General features: G+C 49.4%; 1 protein-coding gene across 4 annotated transcripts in view; it reads left to right on the top strand.

Moving 5' to 3' along the window:
- Positions 1-17886, top strand: part of PTPRA (protein tyrosine phosphatase receptor type A) — a 133174-nt gene that overhangs the window by 98231 nt on the left and 17057 nt on the right. For all 4 annotated transcript variants that reach the window (XM_076335670.1, XM_076335669.1, XM_076335668.1 and 1 more), the window contains 5 exons: positions 4209-4287; positions 4702-5064; positions 7874-7891; positions 14037-14121; positions 15461-15534. In XM_076335670.1, coding sequence (XP_076191785.1) covers positions 4209-4287; positions 4702-5064; positions 7874-7891; positions 14037-14121; positions 15461-15534 — 619 coding nt within the window. The remainder of the gene's footprint in view (positions 1-4208; positions 4288-4701; positions 5065-7873; positions 7892-14036; positions 14122-15460; positions 15535-17886) is intronic.

Raw genomic sequence — 17886 nt, 5'->3', positions numbered from 1 at the left:
TGTCAGAGGTGGGGGTTAATCCTGCCTTTGATTGTGGACGGCTGTATCCGGGTAGGATCTGAGCACTTTCTGCAGCACTAAATACTAATTCTTTGCTTTCTGGAAGCACGGGGAGGTGCAGCCAAACCCCCCTATAGCAGCAGCACACACACAAGTACCATTTTTAAGCCACTTATTACTTTATAAAGAGGTTATTGCCTTTTTTCCCCCCCCTCCAGCATCAATCATCTTGACAAGGTCCGCTTATTTTAAAACATACGTCCTGCAGCCTAAATCCCAGCCTTTCCTATAGGAGGATCCCCAGCCGTGTACGGGAGAGCACGGTGCATATACACTATAGATATAGATATAAAAACAGATATAAAAATATATATATATATATATAATATTGCTGGAAACACCAGTGGCAATTACTCAGGTTTCTAACCCCCATTTTTGAAAAGGAAGGTTGAAAATGAAGACGCAGTGCTGAGCATCCCAACCCACCGGGGCAGCGGTGCCGAAGCCGGCTCCTTTCTCCTCGGCAGAGCCGGCGCCGTGACGTCAGGGTGTTTTTCTGCAGAGCTCGCAGGATGTTGCAGCCGGCCAAGAGCTGTGTTTATGTTGATAACATTACAAGTATTTCCTCTCCGTTTCCGAAACCAGCAGGGAGGGAACCGAGGGGGAAGGGAGACTCGGGTTTCTCCGGCTTTGGGGTAGGACTCTCGAGGCCTTTTATGTTAAGAAGCGGGTAACGGCGTACCGCTGGCATTTATTTATACTGCATTTGGGAATAGGGAGTATTTAATAGCAGGGGCTGGGAGCTGGGCTGGCACAGCCCTCCCCTTGCGCAGGGCTCTTTCGTTTGCTCTCTGCTCTGGATCCGGTTTTAAGGTGATAAAGCGGCACTGGCAGCTGATTGCCGGTCACAGGAGCAGCTCCCGGGATTTTTGTGTAATGATCTACCCAGCAAGCCATGATGCTCTCGGGGCTGCCCGGTGTCCTGTTTCTTTTGATGTTCACAGTAATAAAGCCATAAAAACTCAGGACCCGCACGGACCACCTGCATCCAGCTCTCTTCACGAAAACGGGGCAAGCCTTGGGGAAATTGGGTATTCTCTCCCCTTGCCAACCCTCTCCTCCTAATGTGACCCACTCAAGGATCAATGAACCTTTTAAACGTAATAGCAAGGGGGTTTGAAAGACAGGCGTCCCCGTTAGCGACTGGTTTGTCTGCTCTTGGGGCAAACTGCTGCTGTGGAACTAGCGCTGGCATAGCTGTGGGGATCCCAAATGAACGGGATCCCAAATGAACAGGATCCCAAATGAATGGGATACCAAACGAACAGGATCCCAAATGAATGGGAATCCCAAATGAACAGGATCCCAAATGAACAGGAATCCCAAATGAACGGGACCCCAAATGAACGGGACCCCAAATGAACAAGGTCCCAAATGAACGGGACCCCAAATGAACGGGACCCCAAATGAACAAGGTCCCAAATGAACAGGAACTCTAGTTCTGAGAAACGGGGTAGGGGCAAGAGGAAAGGAGCCACATCCACCTACGAGAATAGCGTTTCTATACAGATATTAATCAAAACACAAGCGAACAGCCACTTTTTTTCCTAGCAGTGTTTGCAGAAGAGCCAGGTCTTTCCCTTTACCTTGTTACTGTTTTCTTGTTGCGGTAGCGATGGGTTCCTGGTGAGGGAAGCGGTTGCGATGGCGAGACCTTGGCGCCTTCATCAGCCCCTGTGAGGTTTCAGGAGCATCTCAGTGCCGCCGTTACGTTCGTTTGGAGATTCAGCGTGGACTTAGGGTCCTTCTGCCTTTGCACGTGGGTCCGATCGCGAGGAGCGTCCTATTTCTGTGGGTTTCCACAGTGGGATGCTCGAAGAATCTGTTTCCTGCAGCGAGTTGCTTTCATTCTTGCTGGCGGCGCAGCTTCATGTGCTTCCTGGTTGCAATTAAGCACGGGGAGGACACGAGCTCCCTTTCCTACACTGGGGGGGTGGAAAACCTCTTTGGCTTAGGACCATCTCAGCTCCAGAGTGCAATTGCTTGTTGAGTGGCCTTGGAGCAAAAGCCGACATCCTGGTGCGCTTGCCGCTGTGCTTTTCCCCAAGCTCCAGCTGTGCTGGCTTGCCGTCAACCCTAAAAACATAGAATCACAGAATCGCAGAATCATAGAATAGTTTGGGTCGGAAGGGACCTCTAAAGGCCACCCAGTCCAACCCCCCTGCCATGGGCAGGGACATCTTCAACCAGATCAGGTTGCTCAGAGCCCCGTCCAACCTGACCTGGAATGTTTCCAGGGATGGGGCATCCACCACCTCTCTGGGCAACCTGTGCCGGTGTTTCACCACCCTCAGCGTCAAAAATTTCTTCCTTATAAACATCGGGTTTTCTCTCCAAAGCAAAAACAGTTTAGACCAAGCGCATCTCAGACTCTGGCAGGCAGTTGAACGAGTTGCATGGGGTGTGTTAAGCACCAAGAGTGGAGCGTGTCATCAAAACCCTACCGGTTGCGGGTTTTCTGGACATCCCACCCTGGAGCAGAGCCTCACGGGAGGCATTGCAGGACCAGCCCTGCTCTCACCAAGTGTCAGGAGGACTGAATCCGTTCAAATTCATCTAGACAGATATTTTAACCAGTGATTAAACCCTCTGGAAAGTTGGCTGCTCACACCAGTGGGACCCCTTGGAGAAAGCCCTGCCCCAGGACTGGCCATGGAGGGAGCCGAAGGAAAGCTCTTATCTCTGGAGCTTGGTTTCCTTCTGGTTCAGGGTTTGTCTGACCTTTTGGTCACTGAGTAAGTTCGATTTTTGCCAGGTTTTCTTTCGGGGGGGGGAACATGTAAGTGGGTGGTGCTGGTGGGAGGATACTCCTGGGTGGGGTGGGGAGGATCTTGTATTTCTGATATCGTTTCCAGCGTGTTGATGACTTCAGTGTTGTCCTTTTGCCCGGAGTTTGGGATGGGTCTAGATTAAATAAATACAATGAGAACAAACAACACGAGATGTATTTAAGAAGGGGAGGCTTAGACCGTGTATCGGGAATAGAACTCGTTCTTGGCACCGTGACGAGTTGACTTGGCGGCGAGATCTTGCAGCCTTCTCCCAGGAGACGCTGAAGATGCAACGGGACACGTGACAAAAGCCTGAAGGAGAGGAGAGAGTCGTACAGCAGCTGCTGGTCGATGGCACGTAGCAGAGCCGCCTCTGAGCCCTCTCTGGGCTCGTAGCAGATGCGAGATGCTGACCCGTCCTTGGGAGGCCCCGGGGTCTGGGGCTTGGCAGCTTTGGGCTCTCTTCTGGCCAGGCCGATGACATCTCACATCGCGCTGTCGTTTGCCTCAGCCTCTGGACCCATATCTGTTTGGGAGGAGATAACAATACCCATTTCTCAGGAGCTTTTTGAAGTCCACAGAGGAAAGAAATCACCATAAAAACCCTTGTATTTAAAAGGGCTGGGGGAGAAAGCCTGGGGGAAACAACTCTACTGATGTCATCGTCCTGTAATTTTGCAGGACATTTCCTGGGAAGAAATGTACAGTACAACGAATGTGCAGCCTGCGCTTGCAGATGATGTTGGATTATTATTTACGGGTATTTGTTTCGTCCGCACGTGCAGGGAATCTGATGGGGTTTGAATGGAGCCGAGCCTGGCCTTGTGCGGGTGTTCTGCCTGCACCCAGTAACGGGCAGGGGCTTCAGTGAGCCGGCAGGGATCCGCTGGGCACTGCCCGCAGGAGGAGCTGACCTCTCCTTCCTCCCTGCCTCCGGTTCCTGGGCATTTTGGATCAAGGTTCCTCGCCGTGGTCTTCACGTGTATTGCATTTCAGTTTGCTCAGAGTACACTCATTTGCAGACCGTTATATGAACACATTATTAATTTCCTTTAAGACCAGGTACGTATCTTTGGTGCTCAGCTTCATAGCTCGTTCCTCTCGTGCTCTCCCACAGTTCGCTCATTCCCTGCTTCATCTCTGATCACCTTTGCTGGTCCGCCAGACTGGGAGCTCTCCATGCGCCCTCCAGTTGGGAACGTATGCACATATCGATAAATCCTTCCCATCCACATGCCTGCAGGGACTCCAGCCACACGTTCACTCCTCCCTTCCAGCTCTACACACGCAAGATGCATAGCGGCGTCCCCAGTTTGAATTATTTTGGGATGATGTTGCACGAGAGTTTAAATAACTGTTCTTTGCTCTCTTCCCCAGGTCAACATGGATTTGTGGTTCTTTCTCCTTTTGCTCGGAAGTGGCCTGATAAGTGTAGGTGCTAACAACATTACGACAGGTAAACTACACTCGTTGTCTCCTCTCTTTTGTCCCTAAACCATCAAAGGAGTAAGTGCTCGCATGCTCGGTGACTTACCCCTTCTGCCCTCCACTTAACTGCAATATTAAGTATCAAAAAGAGGGTGATGGGCTGCAGGTGCTCATAAATGGGACCTGCAGATTTTACCTCTAGCAAATACTGATCCTCTCCTACAGAGGCTCTAACCTTTGTACCTCCTCGATATCGTAATACGTATTCAAGTTACCTGCTTTTATAGGGTGTGCATCACCGTGCTGTGCAAAGCATTCCCTGTCCCGGACTTGGGATTTTTTGGCCTTGTAGTTACAGTCGCACGAATCTCCAGCATCTAAACCCTCCAGTGTTACTGAAAGGTATCTCATGGAGGTTCCCTTGCGCTTTCTCCTCTCGCAGAGCCACCCACAACAGTGCCCACCTCCCCCAGGAGTCCCACCAAAGCTCCTACAGCAGGTCCTCAGGATGGGACTACGACGAGCGCAAACAGCCTCAACATTAGCACTCCAGTGACTGTTTCTACCGTGGCGTCAAAGCCACCCACAACCACAGCCACCAGGATCTCCCCCAGCACCACCGCTGCCAGCCTCAACACCTCCATCCTGGGGACAACCGTGCCCGTGCCTCCAGCCACCTCCCTGCTACCCAGCGTGACGCCATCCGCTCCGCGCACCACTCTCCCCAGCACAGAAGCGGAGACGACGGAGAGGAATTTCAGTGCGACGGTGACAACGCAAGAGACCTCTTCCGCTGCCCACAACGGTAGGCATCTCCTTCACCTCTTCTCCAGGCCACCCTGCCTCCGGGTTTGTGTCTTTGCTCTTCTTTTGTTTTGCTGAACAGAAGGGAACGAGAAGACATTTTGGGGCAAATTCCATGGTGATACGAAACAATATAACTCCCTGAACTGACCAGATCAGAAGAGATTTGTCCTGCTGAAGGTTTGGGCTTCTTGCCAAGATGCTGGGGCACCAGAAACCCTAGGATCTCCTTCCACTTTTGTCACAGATTAATTTAATCGCTTTTTGTGGTTTCCGGCGTGTGAAACAGGGCTAGTGCTGCAGAGCTCCCAGGTGCTGGCTGAAAAGTTGATCCGTAACGGGTCTGTGTAGGCAGTAGCAATAAATCACTCCGGGTTGCTGCTCAGCTGCAGAGCTTCGGTTATCCAGAGTGTTGCTGCATTTATTTGTGTTTTGGTAGCCACTGTGGGCTCAAGCCATGCTTTTTGGCACTGTACAAGCACACACACAACAAGGCAGTCCCCGTCCCACAGGAGGTAAGGCTTAGACTAGAGGTGGCCAAGCAGGGGTGAGATCCAGCTCCTGGGGAAAGCTGGTAAGTTGGCTCATTATCCAAAATTAGCCAAGCTGGGGATGAAGGATAGTGCCGTAGGACGGTGCTGGCCCATCTGGTAGGGTAACCTGTTTGCTCCACCTGATGGCTGCTAAACTGCTTGCAGACACAAGCCACACACGATTTGATAAACCATCTGAAGGTGCTCGCTCTCCACCGTGGTGAGCGCCAGGAGCAATGCGGTGAGACCTTACTGAGCAGAGTATTCCATGCGCTGGATGTCTCAGTCTTGCATTTGCTGGCACATCTGATGATGGAATGGGTGCCCCATCCCTGGAAGTGTTCAAGGTCAAGTCAGACGGGGCTTTGAGCAACCTCATCTAGTTGAAGATGTCCCTGCCCACGGCAGGGGGGTTGGACTAGATGATCTTTGAAGTCCCTTCCAACCCAAACTATTCCGTGATTCTATGCTTACGTTATCAGTTTTTTCCCCATTACTTGGGCTACTTTAATCTTTGAAAGGTCTGGATGAGCAAAATTTGTCTCTATTGCCATGCTGCTGTCATTCCCCCTTGGCACATCATAAAAGTGGCCCCTAGGAATGTAGAGTTTGGCTGCTCAATGTAGGTTAAGTGCAAAAATCAGGCAAAAAGAGGCTGAGGTGACCAGAAATCTTAGCTGATCTGTGATTCTTCAGCCATGGTTTGCCCATTGCTGCATCGTTTGAGACCCAGCTTTGATACCACGTGCCTCTGAGTTGCAACTGTTACGTAGCAGTGCCTGCTAAAGGTTATAGTGAAAGCCTTGGCAGTGCAGGATTTAGTGGAAAAACAGGATGGGTAACTTGGTGGTGGGGTAGAAAAGACCGAAAGAAGATAATACTGGAGTTAATGCGGGGAGATGTCAAGCGTACATTCCTTAAGAATAAATTCCTCAAGGGATATTGGGTGTTGGGTGTCTAAACCCCTCTTCGCGTCAGTGAGATGTGTGTGCCCTCTTCCTCTGGGCATCTTTGGAAACCACAGCCCACGAAGCTGCAGTGAAGTTGTCTTTGCTACCAACATAGGAAGGGATGTGGCTGAAGGAAGTTTGCAACCCAACTTTTGTAGTGTCCTGCCATCCCCGAACTCATCCAGCTTCCTTTCAAACACAAATCCTCAAGGCTTTTTTGCAGAGTGAAGGAGTCCAGAGTAACCTTAGATACACGCACGGTGCAAGTTTAGAATAAACGTAGCCTTCGAGTGGGAGTGATGGAGGCAAAAGCCTTCAGTACTGCTAAGATCTGGATTTTGTAATACGAAGTCTGCTAGCGGGGGACTGAATTTATCACTTCTGTGTCTTTGCTACTTTTTTTATGACTTGGGTTGCTGGTTTTGGTGAACTCCCTCGGTGTACGCCATGACACGTTGGCCGTTGCACCATCAAGGCCACATGTGGCTTCTCACTTGATGTCGGTCCCGAGAACAAATGACCAAACCTGATTCTTTTTTTATTTCAAGTAATTTGTCAAGGAGCAAAATTAGTTTTAGGGCTGCCTTTGCCATTAATCTTAATGGGGAATTTGGATATCAGTCATGGAAGAATTAAGTGGCGCTCAAGAGAGGGACAGGGGCAGAAGGTGCCGCATGAGTTACATGTTGTACAGACAGTTCCTGCTTCTCCAAACCTACCAAGATTGTCCTTAACCCCGTGCTGCAGCTCTTCACACGTAAAACGGGCGTGGGGTGCCTGTGCCGGCAGCGTTGCAGCAGGAGAGCTGGGCTGTGCTCTCATCAGCCCACGTTTGTTCTGGTTTCCTCTAGATGAGACACCCAAAACAGCGGGCAGAGGTTTCCTTGGATGCCCGTCATCCCCACCCCTGAGCCCAGCTGCTCTTAATTGAACTCTTGGCTCAGCCACTCTTTTAAAATTATGCACGAGTGTTCTCTCTTAATATTTAAGTGCTAATGAATTACACCAGTGACTTGCTGGTTATAGGGTTGAACGGTCTGTGTTGTCGATTAAGAGCCGTAAGTTGTGTTTATCGATGTTACAGCTCGGCTTCAGCTCCCTGCTCTGCTGATAAAAAGTTGGGTTTTGTTCCTTTTTCCTTGTTACTAAGTGAAGGCTGAAACTCATTTTAACATCCTGGCTTTGTAGCTGGTGTTTTAAAGGAAAGATTTACAAGAAGATGATGAGAGTTACTAAATTTGTTACTGTCTTGGTCTTTGATCCTTCCTGTCTTATTAAAATGTGTATTTCTTTGTTGCTAAGAGACTTTTGTTTTCTTTTTTTGCAGGTAACTCTGACAGAAGAGGTAAGAATTTTATATTTCCTTGCTCTGTAGTCAAGCCCTCAGTAAAAGCATTTCCAGAAGTATTCTGCTATTAGATAGCTCTCCTTATGACACACTTCCAAACTTGCTTTTACAAAGCCTATCAAGCTCTTCAGGAGAGCTGGTGACACACTGATATCTTAATTTGTGTTGGGCTCCTCTTTTCAGAAATAAACAATTCCGTACCAATTTGTACATGTCCTATTAGAGACAACGAGTTCCTGCTGAACGCTCTGAAAATATCAGCGTTACCGTCTCTTGAGTCGGATGACCAAGATCTAAGAAGCCATTCAAGACATTTCCTTCTTTTTTTGCTTATGAATTGTCTTTATTGACTGTGACTTACCCTATTTGATCCGGACCCATTCTGCAAGTGACGTGAATAATTATTATTCTCCTTAATTCTGTTGGCGAGCAGTAGCACAAATCCATTTCTTGCAATATGATAGCACTTAGGCGCATTTTTCCATCTCTCAGTTCTGAGAACTGGCATCGCTACCAGAGTATTTGCAATTACTCATTGCTTTAGCAGCATGGGAGCGGGTAGAGCGGAGGTACAGCCGGTCTGGTCGCTACCTATAGAAACACGCTTCCTCTGTGTGTTTTCATCATTGCTCTGATGGGTGTCTCAGCTTTGTAAACTCCACGGCAATCCGCTTTGCACTGCCCGGTGTGCCAAACCTGCACTGTCCCGCTGATGGTGTAGAGGAAAAGACAGATGCTCTGCGATAGTTACTGTCAGTACACATTGGCACAGGGGGAATAAAAGGGACGCGGGCCCGAGGGAATTCGTTTAAAATAATGGTTAAGGTGCTGTAGAAATATTCTGCGTAATTCCCTTGGATCTGGCATGGCTTAGGTGTTGTTTTGTGCTATCTCTGACGCCGTTCATCCCTGCTCCTGAGAGCACAGAAACGAAAAATGGGAAAAAAATCTGACTTCCTAATGGTATCAATATTAATATTGCTAATATTAATATTACCATTACTATTAATCAAGTAATTAATATTTTCCAAGTCCTGTGACTTGGAGGATTATTCTGGGGGGATATTTGCAATGATATTGCAAAATTAAAAGCTTTCCTAACAAAATGTTGATTGAGGGTTATTTTGAAGATGAGGAGCAGAAAACTACTTTTTATCCGAATTAGTGAAAATCTTCTGCCTCTTATTGCTGGCACTCGTGCTGTCACGTGCAACCACCCACCATGGTGTATCTCAACCACCAAGTACACTTTGACAACTGATTATTTACGACTCTTGCAGGACACAAGTAGCCCTTTTATTTCCATCCCCCTCCCAAATCGGCGTTGACAGAAGAGATCTCTGCAAGCTTTGGGGCTGTTGGGTGATGGAGCTGCCCGTGCTGGAGTGTCGGTGCCGAGCAGGGTGGCGTGGAAGGATGTTTGCAGGTGGCTCTGCTCACCCTGGTCTTCTGATTTGGGGTCAGAAGGGGATTTTTCCTGAAGTCAACTGATGGAAATCAGTGGTTTGCCTTTCCCAGCAGCACCCAACGCTCACAGCGTCTGCAAGTCCTTCCCCATCCCCTTTTAGCGACCGTGGCCTTTTAGGGCATCCATAAGGTCTTCTTGTGCTATGGCTGCTAACGAGACGGTTTAATCCTTCGCAAGCCTGGAAGGGAGAGGCTAACTCAGGCGTCCTTGGCAGGCTTGCTAAAAAGTCTTGCCTGCTTTCCCCAGGGGGAAGAGAGTAAAGCTGCACAAATATTTATGACTCTACCTGTTCAAGGGGTGATGCCGTGCTCCAGGCTCAAGCTCCACATCTGAGACAGCTGTGGCGATGTATCAGCAAGACAGATCCCTTCCTGGTGGGGCAGTGTGGAAGAGAAGTGCCCTGCCTTCTCCTGCTCTGTGCCTAGAGTTGGTATGATGGATGAAGCGGTCATTTCAGTAAGCAGAAAACCCTGGTCCTTGGCTGGAGAGACGCTAATGCCTAGGAGGTGTGCCGCCTCCTGATGTGCCTCCTGAAGGGGTCATCCAATGGTTGCACCATAGAATCACAGCATGGTTTGGGTTGGAAGGGACCTCTAAAGGCCATCTCGTCCAACTCCCCCCTGCCGTGGGCAGGGACATCTTCAACTAGATCAGGTTGCTCAGAGCCCCGTCCAGCCTGACCTGGAATGTTTCCAGGGATGGGGCATCCACCACCTCTCTGGGCAACCTGTGCCAGTGTCTCACCATCCTCAGCGTAAACAATTTCTTCCTTATATCCAGTTTACAGCTACCACCTTTAGTTTAAAGCCATTCCCCCTTGTCCTGTTGCAACAGGCCCTGCTAAAAAGTTTGCCGCCATCTTTTTCATAAGCCCCCTTTAAGTACTGACAGGCTGCAAGAAGGTCTCCCCGAAGCCTTCTCTTCTCCAGGCTGAACAACCCCAACTCTCTCAGCCTTTCTCCATAGCAGAACTGTTCCATCCCCCTGATCATTTTCGTGTCCCTCCTCTGGACCCGCTCCAACAGGTCCGTGTCTTCCTTATGCCAAGGGCTCCAGAGCTGGACGCAGTGCTGCAGGTGGGGTCTCAGCAGAGCAGAGTAGAGGGGCAGAATCCCCTCCCTCGACCTGCTGGCCACGCTGCTTTGGATGCAGCCCAGGATACAGTTCACTTTCTGGGCTGCGAGCACATGTTGCCAGCTGACATCCAATTTTTCACCCACCAGTCCCCCCAAGTCCTTCTCGGCAGGGCTGCTCTCAATCCCTTCATCCCCCAGCCTGTATTGATACCAGGGGTTGCCCCGACCCAGGTGCAGGACCTTGCACTTGGCCTTGTTGAACCTCATGAGGTTCACATGGGCAGAGAAGGGGCTGTGCCTACCTTCCAGAAAGGCATCCAGGCATGCTTTGAAGAAAGAAGGCAACGAACCCTCTCCTGTTTCCCTATGGATGGGTTGAAATAATGCGTCCGTATCCCACCAGGATGGACAGAAAGCAGCAGAGAGACCTGGAGCTCGGGAGGATCCTCTGGCTTTGAAGCATTGCTCTGCTTGTTGCATACCTCTCCCAACGCTCCTCACTGCCATGGCAGCACCTTGTAGGAGATGGGGCTGGAGGACTGCTGTGCCGAGCGGCGTACGATGGCAGTCTGGCTTGGTCCCGAGCAAAGCATGAGCGTGCATGCGACGTGCTCCCAAGGGAGTAATTTAAGGTGTTTTGTGAATACACTCACTGGTTTATCCTGAGCCGCAGTGTCTGGTGTGGCTTCTTTTTCCACCTCCCAGATATGACCAGGAAGGAAATATTGCAGGAAAACAAAACGGATCTGCTCCTGCAGGCTCTTTGTGATGTTTGCAGGGAACGTAGCTGGCCTGTGATTTAAACTCTCCTTGAGATCTAAGAGATAGGATTTAAATTCTTGCTTCTGCTCTGCTCCCCCTCTGCAACCAGGATTTGCTTTTCCAGGAGCTCCACATCTTGTGTGCTGGGGGTTTTGTGTAAGAAATATTGACCCTACGTCTTTGCTTCCATTTCTTTTACCCCCATTTTTTTTGCTTATGATCCCTTAGTTTCTTGTCTGCTCGATTTGACTCAAGTTTTGTGGGCAGGCGTTGACAGCGATGAGCAAGGAGGGCTGCTCAGCCCTGCCCCTCTCTGCTGGGCAGCTGCGCCCGGGCCTGTGTGATGTATAGGGGACAGCCTATAGACCGCTATATAGCACCTCTACCTACATTTGGAGACATGATCTCGAGCGTCAGAAGATGGTTTGCTGGCTCCTCAGAGGTGCTAGGACAAGATTTAAGCGTCCTGATGACTTCCAGTCTCTGGAGCGAGGTGGGTGCTCCAGCACTGCAGGTCTGTGGAAGCAGAGGGTTGAGTCCTTGTCCCTTCTCCAAGCGAATTGCAAGCGTGAAACCCCCGGGGCCGAGGCTCAAGCGGGACAGGAGCTGCGGGGGGGGCTGGCACCGCTCGCCAGGGCTGGGCAGGGAAGGAGGGACTGACTGAGGACCCTCCAGCTTGTTTCCTGCCTGGGCTTTGCTGGGTGGGCCGGGCAGCACGCCGGCGGTTAGCAGCCACGGTGGAAAAGCTCTAACTCATCCTGCCAGATGTGTCGAAAGAACGGCTGCAAAAAAAAAAACAACCCCCCAGGCTCCTTGCATCCTGCTGCCAGAGGCACCCCTGCCGAAACCCCGGCCCATAAATCACGTCTCCTGCCAACCGGCGCTGCCGCAGCGGCCCCTGCCTGGCTCAGCACCGGTTAGGCTGAGCTTAGCTCCGTCCAAGGCAGGAGAAATGGTCCAACGATGCATAGTGGGGGCACAGCGCTGTGGGCTTTGTCACCTTCCCCTCCTCCAGCCAGGATGGTGATGATGGTTACGGTTAGAGGTCTCAAGGGGAAGCACGTTAGAGGAGAGGCAAGGGCTGGCTGTGGTTGGGCTAAGACGCTCCGTGGTTGCTTTGCCTTCCTGGTCTTGCTTTTGGAAAGCCTCACGGTGCGTAATGCTAAGGCTCAAGCAGCTACTGAGCATGCGGGACGCAGAAATGCCTCCCAATAAATTCCTTGGCTTTTTGCTGCTGGACTGGGGGAGATGCCGACACATGAGGACGGTAGATGGAAAGAACAAAGACATGCAAGACTGGGAGGATTTCATGGTTTTATTTGCCATGCCAGGTCATTGCCTTCAAATCGTTACACAAAAATCATATCTTCTGGTTGGAATAACATTTCTAGACCTCACGACCACAGAGAGACAAATGCAGAAATATAACCAGAGTGCCCCTTGGTAGCTCAGTAGTCAGAGAGAGATGGACAAAATAAATCCCACCTCAGAAAACCTGCTGGTTGAAATTGCTGAGACACGTGGAGCAGGAATCTGCCCTGGCAGGGAAACGGATGCACAGAAGGTGGAAAGGGGGGTCATGCCCTGCAGTCTCGGGGGGCCGAGGTGTGTAGACACGGTGCGGTGGCCCATACAGATTGAGTGAGCTGATGGAAAATGAAAATACCCCCAGCTGGCGTCGCTGGCACCCACATTTATCTGAAAAAACGCCCTTCAGGGACATTTTCCTATCTGGTTAGCGTTGCTTGGCTTCCAACCCCATCTGGGTAATTTGCTTGCGCCGACTGCTGTTTCACTGACCTCCGGGCCAAGTTACAAATAGTTTATTTAAAAAAAAAATCTCTTGTGGGTCCCGGAGGATGGGAACGTTTCAGATGTGCCTAATCAAAGTGTGTTTGTAAGGGAATTGTGTGGTGCCTGCTCTTGAGAAGCGTCTGCGAGGGACCGAACAACGAAGTGAGCCAAATTAGTTCATACTCGGTGGCCTTGCAGTGCAGAACGTGCACGATGGGTTGTCTAACATCACCTCCGCTCTGAACTCAATATTTCCAGGGAGGAAAGAAGTCCCAGCAGGAGCCGCCTCTTTGCGATGAGCCAGACAGATGATAAGTAGCTCAGTAGCCCTGAGCCTCTCCAGGAAACCTCAGCCTGAAGGTGTTCAGAGCCCACGTGCAGCATGAAACATCGCCCTATTTGACACAGAACTGGAAGCAAAATCGTGACTTTTTTACAAATGTGGTATCTGTGGCATCTTACAAAGGCCACGGTTTTCACTTATTTCAATATAAAGTTCCTTATCATGCTACACCAAACTCATGGACCTGTTTAGAACTTCTTGTATGGATCCTTACGTCTCAGGCAGAAGACTTTGCAGGTCCCCAGGTGATAAAGCAAACTTCTACCGGTGGCTGGTGGGCCACCGTGGGCACGTTCAATTGTGCAGAAGAAACCCCTAAAATAGCCCACTCACAACTTCCTCAGTCACTATTTTCATCTACAAGGTCACAGTTTCACAGTGAACAGCTCTTAGAGAAGACTGAGGTGCTTTGAATAGTGGTTACAGGTTTTAATCTAACCTCAGAGTGTCTGGGATACGTGGTGCGCTCTCAGGTCATGTATCTGTCTTCACTGTCAGACTGGACAAACATAACCTTACTCAATACCTATTATTATTATTATTACTACTATTACTATTATTATTATTATTATTATTATTATTATTATTATTATTATTATTATTATTTTGCAAGCAGAAATTGTAGAGCTCTGCCCTGTTAAATGATGGCACTGGATGGTTTTCGATGTTGATAACCACACCTTTCTTTTCCTATTGCAGATGAGACTCCAATTATAGCTGTGATGGTGGCCCTGTCTTCCCTTCTAGTCATAGTATTTATTATTATTGTGCTGTACATGTTAAGGTAAGAGATGCTTTAATGCTGAGTTCCCTTGTTTGGCAGAAATTAATTACTGAATGAACAGGAATAAGCCTTTTGCGCTGTTTCCTAAGCTAAAGGCTGACACAGCCGCTGTTTTAAAAAGAAACCCGTAAGGATAATGAAAATGGTGTTTGGGGTTATCTAGTAAATGGTGCTTATTCCTTTCTCTGTAAAGCTGATCCTCGTGTGGGGTACTGCCTGTTCTGCTACTGAAAATGTCATATTTAGTAGGATAGATTAAACTAAAGTCCTGTCAGTGCAGTTAAAAAGCAGGTAAAGTTTCCTTGCGAGGCTAAAGGAGTTGGATTGAGTAATCCAGGGAAGCTGAACACAGCGCTCGAGCCGGAAAGCCCTTTGCATGTGTAACCGGGTGTGTTATTCCTGGATTCCCATCTCGATATCGAACGTGATCCAACATCCAGAACCAAGCTCTGCCTTGGGTACCAGACCTGTACTTCGTGCCTATGCACCTTCCGCTGCGAGGTGGCGTACGACCGGAGCTTGTTAGGAGCATTAGGTGATGCTGTAGCTGGAACTAGAACATAACAGAGCCTTTTTAGGTCCATTTTTAAAAAATCCAAGCATCTGGGCTGCTCAAAATGTAGCATTCCCAGCTCCTGAGTGCATATCTGCTCAGCTAGAAGAGGGTGTTTGTTCACCTGCAGTAAAGATTTTAATTTACTCACCATTTTGGTGATTAAATAAGCAAAAAAAAAAAAGAAAAAACAATTTCCTTAACGGTGGAAAAATTCCCTTCGTCTCCTGGCTCCGGGCCTGCCCTCGCAGCAGTGAACCTGATGAGAGTTTTGCCTCGGGAGTTCGGCAGCAGCAGAGTTTGAGTCCTCCCCACCTGGCTTCCAGCCCTTAAAAAAAGGGTTTTTGTTCACCGCTGCCTGCCTGGTGATTCAGCAAAACCCTTAACTTCAGCCAAATGGAGCGTAAGCATCTGCTTCAAGTTAAAAGCACATGGAGAAGGGCTTTGCTGCAGAAGGACGGATCAACCTGGAGTTGATGTGCTTTGCTGAATCAGCCCGTGGAGCAGGAACTCCTTGGGGTGTCCTCCATAAAAAGCAGCCTTAAGGCTTCTCCTCCTGGCTTTCACCTTGCTCTGGTCTCCTGCAGCCTTTCCAGATGTGGTCCGTTAAAAGTTAGGCCCGTAAGCAGGATTTTAGAGGTCCCGTAGCCTCTTGGACCCACCAGCTAGTTCATCAAGCCATAAGAAAGTGAGGAAAGCCCTTCGTGGCTGCATCTCTCATCCAGAAGGTAACCTGGGCTTCTTGGTGGGTATCTACTGACGTTCTCCGCTCCCTTTCTTTGGTAGGTTCAAGAAATACAAGCAAGCAGGGAGTCACTCCAACTCCTTTCGATTGTCCAACGGCCGGACGGATGATGCAGGTGAGTCCCACGTCGGTGCGACACGGGGAGCAAAAATGCATCTCACAGAAGGAATAAGCTCTGTTCAGATCAAAACGGGTCAATGCAAACGTTCCTAAGAATAACAATGGAATATTTTAGGAGGTTCCCCCCCCCCCCCCCCCCAAGCTTGGAATCGGCCAAAGTTAGCTAGTGAAATAACCAGCAATTCTCCTAAAAAATGTAAAAAATGCAAAAATGCCATAAAACCCTTTAAGTGGCAAAAGCAGGTTTGGTTTATGCCCTCCGGGGCAGCTCGCTGGGCAGCGCAGAGCTACCCAGGCTGGTCTGCTAACCATTCTGCCTTTCCAATGGGCATTGCCTTCCAACACGGCAATGAGAGACGTGCAACTTGCTGGGCATGTGGCCAGCGTCGTAGCCAGCGGCACCTTTCACTGGCCAGCTTGAATGGAAACGGGAACACGCTCGCCGAATACTGGTTTGCAGAGGTGGTTTGCTGGAAATGTGTAAAAAGGAAAATGAAGATTGTGTGCTCTTTAAGTATGGTCTTGGAAGGGCGTATGAAGGCGGTCCTGAGTGTATGTTTATATTATTCCTGGTGGGAATAATATAGATATTATACACCCGAATAAATATAAACACACCAGAATAATATAAATATTAAACAGCAGAAGACAGACCTCTGTAAAAGTCCAGGAGAGCCCGTGGATGCGGCACTGTCGCAGTTTGAGCCCGGTGCAATGACAGTGCCTGAGGACTCAGTGGGCTGGATGTCACGGCTTTGTTCTCCCACCTCATGTTTTTGTAGGGAAGTATTTTTCCATCTACATTTTTATTTGTTTCTTGTTCTGAACTTTCTCTGTTTTCCATGATTTTGGCAAACTTTTATAGAATGAAAATTTATTTCCCAACTTTCATTCCAGCGACAAAATGTTTGCCCTCAAGTGGTTAATATTAAAATGTGCGATCACTTCCAACACCGAACTACTCATGTTCCTCTTGAATTTTCACAGTACCTCTCTGACTCAAATAAGAACCTTTTTTGAAAAAACACATCTTTGGGGAATAATTAAACATCCTTCTACCCTTTCAAATTAGGATGACAGCTGATTAAAACTCTCACGCAAATCTTCACGCTAACTGTAGGCACCAAACTAACATTTCTGAGAGAAAGCAGAGAATACATTGGTTTTTCGTTATAAAAACCTTTTTGGACCTCTTAAAGATGCATAAATGCATTTTTAAAGTCTTGTGCAAGCCTGCCGTAATGTGCAAACTCTTCTGTCCCTGAGCTTGTCTCGTTTTCTGACTTTGAGCCAGAGCTGCCTGTTGAGGGTCTGAAGTTGGGCATCTCTGTCCTTATGTAGGCACCAAAGTAGAATCACAGAATCATAGAACTATTTCGGTTGGAAGGGACCTCTAAAGGCCATCTAGTCCAACCCCCCTGCCGTGGGCAGGGACATCTTCAACCAGATCAGGTTGCTCAGAGCCCCGTCCAACCTGACCTGGAATGTTTCCAGGGATGGGGCATCCACCACCTCTCGGGGCAACCTGGGCCAGTGCTTCACCACTCTCAGCATAAAAAATTGCTTCCTTCTATCTAGTCTAAATCTGCCCCCCTTTAGTTTAAAGCCATTCCCCCTTGTCCTGTCGCAACAGGCCCTGCTAAAAAGCTTGCTGCCATCTTTTTTATAAGCCCCCTTTAAGTACTGACAGGCTGCAAGAAGGTCTCCCTGGAGCCTTCTCTTCTCCAGGCTGAACAACCCCAACTCTCTCAGCCTTTCTCCATAGCAGAGCTGTTCCATCCCCCTGATCATTTTCGTGTCCCTCCTCTGGACCCGCTCCAACAGGTCCGTGTCTTTCTTATGCTGAGGGCTCCAGAGCTGGACGCAGTGCTGCAGGTGGGGTCTCACCAGAGCAGAGCAGAGGGGCAGAATCCCCTCCCTCGACCTGCTGGCCACGCTGCTTTGGATGCAGCCCAGGATACGATTGGCCTTCTGGGCTGTGAGCGCACATTGCTGGCTCTTGTCCAGCTTTTCACCCACCAGTACCCCCAAGTCCTTCTCGGCAGGGCTGCTCTCCATCCCTCCATCCCCCAGCCTGTAGTGATACCGGGGGTTGCCCTGACCCAGGTGCAGGACCTTGCACTTGGCCTTGTTGAACCTCATGAGGTTCACACGGGCCCACTTCTCGGACTTGTCCAGGTCCCTCTGGATGGCATCCCATCCCTCTGGTGTGTTGACCGCACCACTCAGCTTGGTGTCATCTGCAAACTTGCTGAGGGTGCACTCGATCCCGCTGTCTATGTCATTGATGAAGACATTAAACAGTACCGGTCCCAATATGGACCCCTGCGGGACACCACTCGTCACC

This window comes from Aptenodytes patagonicus, chromosome 4 (assembly GCF_965638725.1).
Source record: "Aptenodytes patagonicus chromosome 4, bAptPat1.pri.cur, whole genome shotgun sequence".
Taxonomy (NCBI): Eukaryota; Metazoa; Chordata; class Aves; order Sphenisciformes; family Spheniscidae; genus Aptenodytes; species Aptenodytes patagonicus.
This window is presented reverse-complemented; position numbering and strand designations above follow the sequence as displayed.